This window comes from Populus alba, chromosome 15 (assembly GCF_005239225.2).
Source record: "Populus alba chromosome 15, ASM523922v2, whole genome shotgun sequence".
Lineage (NCBI taxonomy): Eukaryota > Viridiplantae > Streptophyta > Magnoliopsida > Malpighiales > Salicaceae > Populus > Populus alba.
The window spans coordinates 12,313,138-12,323,433 of NC_133298.1; the positions used below are offsets into that span (position 1 = coordinate 12,313,138).

General features: G+C 34.5%; 1 protein-coding gene across 1 annotated transcript; it reads right to left on the reverse strand.

Moving 5' to 3' along the window:
- Positions 1 to 190: 190 nt before the first annotated feature.
- Positions 191 to 8,844, reverse strand: LOC118033385 (uncharacterized). Its single transcript, XM_035038341.2, has 11 exons — positions 8,311 to 8,844; positions 7,520 to 7,669; positions 7,128 to 7,295; positions 6,430 to 6,582; positions 6,094 to 6,246; positions 5,437 to 5,601; positions 5,128 to 5,298; positions 2,556 to 2,742; positions 2,242 to 2,455; positions 1,351 to 1,495; positions 191 to 481 (listed from the first exon to the last, which is right to left on the reverse strand). Exons 1-11 carry the CDS (start codon positions 8,483 to 8,485, stop codon positions 456 to 458), a joined length of 1,707 nt encoding a protein of 568 aa, XP_034894232.1. The 5' UTR covers positions 8,486 to 8,844; the 3' UTR covers positions 191 to 455.
- Between the last annotated feature and the right edge of the window lie 1,452 nt (positions 8,845 to 10,296).

A 10,296-nucleotide genomic window follows, 5' to 3' on the forward strand; every position in this document is an offset into this window, starting at 1 on the left:
TATTCTTTTAATTTCTAATTTTTCTCTTGGCCATTTTGTTAAATTTAATTGGTTTTCAATTTCATTCTTCAATCAAAGTTTATGGTGTATTATTTTATCTAGTTTGGTCCTTATTTTTTTAGTTTTTTTCTTTTGTTAAAGATTTTTTTTTCAACTTAAAAAGCTATAGTAAGAACTAAGAAGATGGAACTTTAAGTAGTAACTAATCAAGATATTACTGTAGGTAAATAAAAACCACATGTAACTAGAGTGAATCAGGATAAATAGTACTTGATAAATAAAGGAAAAGGTAAGTACTGGTAGGAGGTAGATTACACCGGTCGGAGAGCAGATTCTGTAGATCACCAGTCCAATACATCTACGACCACCTTCAAGTCATAATGGACAGAGGCAGCTGGTCTGTATCAAGTCATTCCTAAGGGTTAACAAGTTGATATCCATGGATCATTTATACTTCAGCACTTGGTGTCTGTCTGGCCACCTGTCAACAGCAATTAGTTCACGTTAAAAACTCCACAAACCACATGACAAAAAAGAGTTCTGCATGGAGGACTCATCAAGTTAAAAACAATCTTGGATTGAGGTATTGATCGTGTCAGGATCATACAAGATTGAATTTGGAAGCAATTGTCAATATAGCAAAGGCATTTCATCAGGTGGGTGATTTGAAATGCAATTCCAAGAGGAAAACAAATTGCAGATTTAAGGTTGCATACATTGGGATGAGGATAGAGGTACTGTTTTTTCAAAAAGGTCTGAATCAACTAACTCATTTATCTTGATGGTTGGTGAATAGAAACCCTAACACAACACTCAACACAAAATGTTTGTAGACTCCTAATACAACAGACAAGCTGAAGATAATCGTAACAAATTTTATTTTATTTTCTCTCATAAAAGAAAATAAAATTGTAATAATCTAAGTAAATCAGAGCTCATATTTACACAAACCATAGCTTACTATTTTATAGCAAAAAAACTGACAACAGTTAAAAAGGCACTAGTAATGGCTTATTTTGAGTGAGATTCTAAACATCTCCATCCTGTCAGATTTCAGTACCAAATAAGAAAGTCATTTTGGTTTCATTTGTTGCATAAATTGCCACCCATGATAAAATTCTTAAAATTTTGAATGAGGTTTTATCTTTATCAAATATATGCGCAGTACAGGTCAGAAACAATTATAACTTCATGGTTCAACCCCTAAACCCTTAAGCAAACTCAACGACAAATGGTTTTCAATTTTCTAGTTGTAACCCAATCTAGAAATATAATGTGATAAGCCAGGGAAGGATTCAGCTTTGCCAGCCTCAATAGGCTATAAAATTAAATGCTTCCTAGATTTCATACCTTGGTTCAGAAACCAAGTCGTGGAGTCCTCTCCTGGGGTAGACTTCTCTTTTAAAAATTCTGTATCAGAGTTTGGTGCATCAGAGATCATATCATCATTCAAATTCAGGGTAGGGGCCACTGGTGGTTCTGCATTTTGAGGAGCCTGTAGAAAATCCAGGAAAAAAAAATTATGGTGAATTCACATTTAGACTAGCGAACATGAAGAACTGGTTATGCACTCGACATTTGAATGAATGTTATGATAGTGTATGTCTGGACAATCTCATGATAAAAATTGGTATACAAGCAAAAGCTCTTTGAAGCTCCAGAGCACAAGGAGATGCATGATTAAACCAGACATCCCATGATTTTTAGCTAACAGAGCTGGCTATTACAATGCATATGAGAATGGTTTTAAATAACACCTGTTATTTAACAGTGTCAGAGGATCCATTACTGTTATTCAGTATTGTGGTGCCATTAACAGTGTTCACAACAATAATGACTATAATGCCATTATATAGCATTATAGGCTGTTATTGAGAACATAACAGTGCACGCAAACATAAAAACACATAGATATGTGTGCGTGTGTAATTTACATTAACCAAATTATCAATAAAACATTTCATTAATGTAAAGTGTCCAACTTTGTTAACAAGTCATATTTAATAAGAAAAACAAGCTACGAATATTATTCCACACTTCATTCACAATCGCTCCATCAATCTTGTGCAATGTTAATAAAAAAAAAAAAATCTGCAAATTCAATACAGGGCACCATGCTTGAACCTATGCAATTCTGAGCATAGCATTTGAAGCAGGCACTAGCCTAAAAAGAACAAAATTCAGAGCACTCAATGAACAGGCAGGATACTTAGCAAAGAAAAAAGGCAAATCGGTCTCAACCTCATGGGACTGATGAACATTAGAAGAAGCCAGATTCTTCAAATCAGGGACAGAAGCAGCTTCTGTCTTGGGTTCCTGTGCTGTGAACTCCTTCTCATGAGCATTGTCTGGCTGCATGTTTTCTACTGCATCCTGCTTGAGGGTTTTAGAAGTTTTTGGTTTGCTGTTGTGGTCACCCTTCAATGCCACACCAATTTCTGCACTTGCCCTTTTCCTGATATGGGCATGTAGCGAAAATAAGCACAAGTTTCATGGGAAATGCAGTGAAAGCAATAACTGCCAATTAAGCAAATACAAAAACACCATATTCTCACCTGCTGTTATTGTGGTTAACTATTTGGGGAGAACTTGGCTTGTTGGAAAATAATATTCCACGTAGAGGCTTTCCATCTACAGTGGTCTCAATGGTATATCCATGTGGAAGGCTTTCAGTAACTTTGGCTTGAAATGTCTTCTTCCCTTGATGAAGTTGTCTTTGATTCAATGGGAAATTTTCTCTGCCTGCAAATAAAAGCACGAATTTTGTTAAGTATTCAACTAGCATGCCCTTTTAAAGAACAGTTCATACCATGACCATTAACATCATCATGAAACCTTGGCCACACTGGCCCAAGTGCTAGTCTTATCATGTTACCATCAAGGTAAGTCATAATTGGCTTCTCTTTGTTTTCAGCTGATATAACATCATTATTGAGGTCTTAAACAACATACTGTCACGCTAATAAAGAGAATTAGTAACCAGGAAAAGGTTCACACCTAACTTAATTTGCATGCTTAAAGAAGTTAAACCACGAACAGAATGACTCAAAAAGCATCAGTATACTGATCGCCAGGAAAGTAAATAATAAAGTTGCAATAAAGGGAATCATGCAGAAATATAAATGTTGGAAATTGGAAGCATTTATAAATTTCAATGCACAAAATTCCTTTTCGCCACTATTGGAATATTATGTGGTAATTCCGGAAACCACTATCTAGAACTTTTCAAGATCCAGGAAAGATGCCAAAGCTTTTTTCCATAATTTAACAATGCAGTATTGCGCAGATTATTCTTGAAAGTTTAGCAACTCTGGAAAATTACAGGATATAAATTTCTCACCTTTTTCCCTGACCTTTTCAATCAAATTAAAATTCATTTCAGATCTACAACTCGTTTGCAAAAGCTCCCCTTTTCTTAAGAAGCATATTAAGTGTACAAATCCCAAACAAATTTCAATCAGTCTGAGCATTTTTGTTGATGCCAAAAGACTCCAATCTCAGAAAGGAGATTTCAACTCAGGTCATGTAACTGCAACCTGATTGTTTTGTTGATGCCAAAAGACTATAAGATACCAGAAAACACAATGGCATTCAGGGACCTTATATGCTTGTAGCTGTCCAAAAATGTCACTAACTTGTTCTGAATAATCCCTGCCATCAAATGCCTTTGACTTGTACACAGTTTAACCCCAATCAATAACATGCCCTAATCCCTGCCATCAAATGCCTTTTACTTGTACACAGTTTAACCCCAATCAATAACATGCCCTAAACCTTTCTTCACTGCAAGAAGACAAAGTCATCAGAATTCCTTGATTAACCAGCCAAGCAACAGTAGACATTCTTTATCTGTACAATACCAAACCTTAGGTTGACTATATCTCAACTACCTTCCAAATCAAGACAAATAAACTTGTTCTTCATTCTCATTTGGCCACGGGGTGAGAGCTACCGGTTAGAAATTGTCCTAGCCTCCTAGGGAAATGGCATTATAGCTGATTTCACTTTCATAAAACTCTTCCTTGCCAATACCGTGAATCTTAAAGCATTATAACCCCTCTTAAGTGCTTAAAGTTTAGCCCACCATGAACATACTACTTAAACAGTCAGTGCAGCCCAATACATAATGATAAGAAAAAATGTATCACGTCTTATTACAGAACAGCAGTCTCTGAGTAACTGGGCACGCTTAAATACTAGGCGATGGATATGAGAAATGGTTACGATGAGCCCTTCATCCTGGTCCATCCCCAAATTGATAAGAGCATATTTCATAACTTACATTTCCTGCAGGAAGATTATTTCATCTTATCCCCAACCACTTTCACATAAAAAGAAATAGAATCTTGTTATCCCCAATTGCGCTTTTGAGCTTGTCCCCACTCCATTTCACAAAAGAAAAGGAAACATATCATCCATTTGCATGGTGAATAAATCCTCAATTGTGCTTTTGGACATTATGCTAGTAGTAAATATGGATAGAAGAAATTGCACATTCTGACCCAACAAAGAACATCCACTGAACTTATAGGACATTAAGACATTGCATTCCAAGGAACAATATAGAATATTTTCCGCATACACAGATAGATGCCTAGAAGACCACTAATTCCAGATAGAGAATTGACCATTTGCCTGAAAAAAAAATGCCTAGGCCAGTAGTAAATTCGGATAAAAGAAATTGTACATTCTGACCCAACAAAGAACATCCACTGAACTTATAGGGCATTAAGACATTGCATTGCAAGGAACAATACATAATATTTTCCGCATACGCAGATAGATGCCTAGAAGACCACTAATTCCAGATAGAGAATTTACCATTTTCCTGAAGAAAAAACTGCCACTGAAAGATGTTTTGACGAGCCTCCAAACCAAAAGCTACTCGTACAAAAACTCATTGTAGACTGATATAAACTCATTGTAGATTGATAAAAACAAATCTATTTGTGATATGAAATAATTGTCAAATTAGTGACACTACCAAGGCACTCTCAAGTCAATATTTAGTGATATTGCATAAGGCAACCAATTCTCCCTAGTTCAGATATGAAAAACTACCAGATTGATTTCATGAAAGGAAACTGTGATGAATAATACAAAGGGAGAAAATAATCCACTTCTTACCTGGTTGGGCATAACTCGGCAGGGTGTGGTGAATGTCAGCATTTGTGTCAATTTGGACTAAAACTTTATCACGCACAGAAGAATTAAGATTTTGTTCTTGGCATTTTAGTTTCAATTGCTTCTTCAGAGATAACTTTTCTAGACGCCATTCATCTTGCACTCTTGTATGTCCTGCAATGAAAAAAATGGATGAGATTACCAAAACAAGCAGTGATCTAGACAAATATAAGGGTTTACAGAGTAAGAAAATTGCAACTCAAAAGCATGCAAGAAATTTTAGTTAAGAAACCATTTAAAACTGTACCAAACCTGTGTGTAAGTAGTACATGTCTTCCAGCGCCTCAAGACTCTTATTGCAGCCACCAATGAAGACAAGCACACCACCCTTCAGTGGATCCAAGCAGTCCCCAGCCACAGAGAATCTTGCAGAAGGTCCATCTCCAGTTGTCATCACCTTAGTCCAAACACCAGTTTCTGCCCCAATAACAAATGTGGATGTTTAGAACTACAAATAAAGATAACTATAACAAGTTTATGTATAATCTGCTCACACTTTCAAAGCCACAGGACAGACGAGTAAATTATTGAAAATTGGGTGGATTTACAGGGAGAGGGGAGTACATTTTCCTATGCAACTAAAATTTTATCAACAATAGCATGATACTCACCTACATCAAGCATATAAAAATCATCACAAAGATTTTTGGGCATCTGACCAAAACAAATAAATTCTTGCCAAAAGCAACAATGGAATGACCAGCTCGAGGTGGCAACTGCCCCGATAACAAATGTGGATGTTTAGAACTACAAGTAACAATAACTATAGCAAGTTGATGTATAATACACTCGGACTTTCAAAGCTACAGAAAAGACAAGAAAATTATTGAAATTTGGTGGATTTACAGGGAGAGGGGAGTGTATTTTTTTATGCAACTAAAATTTTATCAACAATAGCATGATACTTACCAACATCAAGCATATAAAAATCATCATATAGATTTTGGGCATCTGTAAATCCACCAAAAACAAATAAATTCTTTCCAAAAGCAACAGTGGAATGACCAGCTCGAGGTGGCAACTTCTGACCCAATGTGTTCAGCTCCTTCCAAACAAGAGTTTCTAACAAAACACAAGAAAGCTAAATAATAGGCAACACATTCTTGCATGAATTAACAATTCAAATTATAATTGAAATTAATCATGTGCATGTGTTTGAAAGCAAATACATGACAAATACACACACACAGGCACATGTGGTGTAAGTGCATGCAAATGTATAATATGTAAAATAATGAGCAAAACCTGTATCTAGGATGTGGACATCTGACAAATAATAATCATGCCCATCTTCACCACCAATCACAATGATTTTGTCCCTCCAAGATGAGCAAGTATGGCTATCACGGGCAGAAGGTGGAGTACCTGTTGTTATTGCTTGTTTCCATACAAAAGTCTCTACAAAAGTAGAACATGAATGACATAATGTCTTCAACGTGGTGCATAACAAATTGCAAGAAAATGATAATTGACTAAAATAGTGGAAGACTTGTCCAATTTCAAAGGCCACCCCCAAAGAGTATATGAAAAGTTAACACATTAGAAAAATTGATTCAGCCCCCCTTAACCCCGCATCCACAACCCCCACCACGCTTGCACGCGCACACAAAAAAAATAATCCTTTAGCCTAGTTAACCTAGGGTGGTACTGCAGAGCATAACAAATTGCAAGAAATTGACAATCGACTAGAATAATGGAAAACTTGTCCACTTTCAAAGACCATCCCAAAGAGTATATGAAAAGTTAGCACATATTAGAAAAACCAATTCAGCCCCCCTTAACCCCACATCCACAACCCCCACCACGCGCACACACAAAAAAACCCCTTAGCCCAGTTAGCCCAGGGTGGTAGTCCTGTATAGCATAGGAAATTGATATATGCATAAATTGTAAACTAAACTAGAGCATGATCATAACCAATACTTGCTGATGGAGAAAGTTACCTGTATTCAAGATGTAAAGATCCTCATAATAGACTTCGTTATAATTATCTGAAGATTTCCCACATCCACCATATATAAAAAGTCGTTTGCCAACTAGGGCAGCACCATGACCCTCCCGTGCCTCTGGCCCATCACCTCTCACATTTGGAGTTATCCATGTATGAGATGCTATAATATGATAACCAATGAAGGAAGTGTAAGTCATATGATTCAATACAAACCAACATAAACATACATGTTAAATCTCATTTCTTAGATACTCTTTCATGATCAGCATAAAAAATATTGCTTTCTGACACTTAAGCTATGTAAATCAATGGCCACGTAAAAGACTATGGCATGACATACAGGGAAAATCAAATGGAAAAGAAATTAAGGACAGGATCACTCACAAGTATCTAAGATATGCAGATCATTGAGAGGGTTCTTCCCATCAGTACCTCCAAACACATACAGATTGTCACCAACAGTTGTACAAGTGTGGCTATCTCTCGGAACTGGGGGCGTGCCATTTAACACTGGCTGGCACCAGGTCTGGTTAACTACAAGTCAGCAACCCAAAATGAGAGCATAAAAACATTTAGAGGAAACGAAACTGCAGATGAAAATTCAATAACTCAGAAGGCAACCCATAAATGAATCTCAAGTGAAGAAAACATTGAAAAAATTATCCTAAAAGAAACCACGAGAACCCCAGCAAGAGAAGATGAAATCTCACAAGTAGCAAAAGCAACTTGCACTATAGAGTACGATACGATCAAATCCCATTAGGTGGGATAGAAACTTTCATGGTCCCATATAGTACATTGACTCTAAAATAGGACATTAATCAACTTTCAAGTTATTTCAAATACCAAACAAGTCTAACAACACTCCAATAAAAAAGCAAATCAACAAGATACAGGAAAAAAAAGAGAGTGAAATAACTCCAATAATCACACTTCCTCTAAGCACCAAACATTAACTGACAAAATTAATGCCAAAAAACACAAAAAAAACATCCGCAAAATCCCCAAAAAACAATTTTAATGACTTCCCATTATAACAAAAATAAAAAGAAAAGGAAAAAAAATCGAACTTTGTATAAGCACCAAACAAAACCACCCAAAATTGCAAAAGATTATAAAAGAAAGAGGCCCAACAACTAAAGACAACAGAAGAAGAAGAAGAAGCGAAGACCCACCAGTATCAAAGACATGAACTTGGTTGGTCTGGCAGTTATCTTTGCCATAGCCACCAAAAACATATAGAAATCTTCCTCCTTTAATTGAATTACAAGTGTGTCCCCACCTCTTCCCTGGCCCATTTAACTCTTCTATTTGAACTCCTTGCTGCTGCAGCACCCTTTCCCATCTCATTTTTCTTTTCGTTTTTTTTCTGGGAAAATTTTCCCTTCGTGAGGAAAGCGTAGGGAAATTAAAATATAAAGATGAGGTTATTATGTCTCACACCAGAGAGAATGAAAATCAAAATGTATAAAAATAAAAGGAGTAGGGATAATTAGTACTGTACATTATATCAGAGTTTATTGTTGTTTTATTTTTAGTTTTCATGCAGAACACAAGGAAAAGCCTAAGGGTGTCTCTATTTTTCCAAGAAAAATATAAAAAATGCATTATTTTTACAAATTAGAGAAAAGAAAAAAAGACCTTTTCATTTTCCCTTATAAAGCTTGGTTTGGAAAACATCATCTAAAGATGTTCCCCAAATTTTTCCACCCACTGTAAGCATATGGAAAAGGTGCTTCTCCATCTATTTTCCAGGTAAATGATTGTTGTTTACAACAATAACCTTGTTATTTTCTTATAATGACATTTGTATTTTACGCGCACACACATCTTATCCCTTCCCTAAAACCCTCGTAATCTTGTCATTATCATGAGTATTGTTAGGACTGTATAATTATTATTTTTAAAAATTATTTTTGATATTAATAATTTAATATATTAAAATGATTTGAAATTAATGTGAAGTAAGGAAAAAAAATAAAAAAATTAATTTTTTTTAAATATACTTTTAAAAACAAAAACAGATAGGTTTTAAAAAGTCTATATATATGCATGCTTTAAAAGCTCCATGAATTTCTCACACTTTGTGAGTAAAGTTCCTATCTTTTTATACAGCTCAACCCTTTTGTATTAGCTTATGTTAATCTTTGTGTTTTTTTATTCAGGTTTTGATTTGTTTTGGGTTTTATGTTGGATTTGTTATATTTCTTTAAGTAAAGTGTTCACATGATCTACAAAATATAAATTAAATAAATATCAAACATGCAATTAGTTATTTTTTTAACAAATAGTTTAAAAAATAGATAAATAACATATTGTCTATCAAGTTTGCTCTGATAAAATACAAACACATGTGCTTGATTATTTTTAAAAACTCGTCCAATAACACCACCTAACATTAATAACATGTTAGTTTAATTGTATTTTTTTTTAATTTCAAAAACACAATATAAATGTATATAATTGTAAAAATAACATTGCAATACATGTATTCTAATGAGAGATGAAATGTAACTTTCATAGTTTGGATTGTTATATCTAGCAATCTCGGTATTTGGAGCCTATTCACATGGAGATGTTCTCATGACCATAATTGTTATAAATAAAAATGTTTTGTTAATTTCATTATGCATAAAACATTCAAATTTAAAATAATTATATAGATTTTTTTTATATTTATACTTATAGAAGTAGCAAACATCCTTTGACATGTTTGACCATTTTCATACATGCAAGACATAGATGATTGTACAAGGATGTCAATACAGTAGATCCCTAGTTATATTTGGGGATGCCATTGAAATTCCTCAGAAACATTAGATAAAGCAAAGGAACATATCTCTCTATGAGGTTAGTAAATAATACACTACCAAACAAATAAAGTATATATGCTCTGACATATCTATAAATAAATTAAAATCATCATAATAATTAACATAATTATAACAAATAATCAACATATTTAAATCATAATTAATTTGTACCTCCATAAAACCTTCTCATCACCATCATCTATTAGTGTCGAAAATATCTCATCAATCAACTTAAAACGTATGTTACCCCCCTTTAATTCAGAAGAAGGAGATGCTAATCCAAATGTTAGCTCGTATAACACAATTCTATTATGAACACCAATAGATGTGATTGTCATTCCATCAATA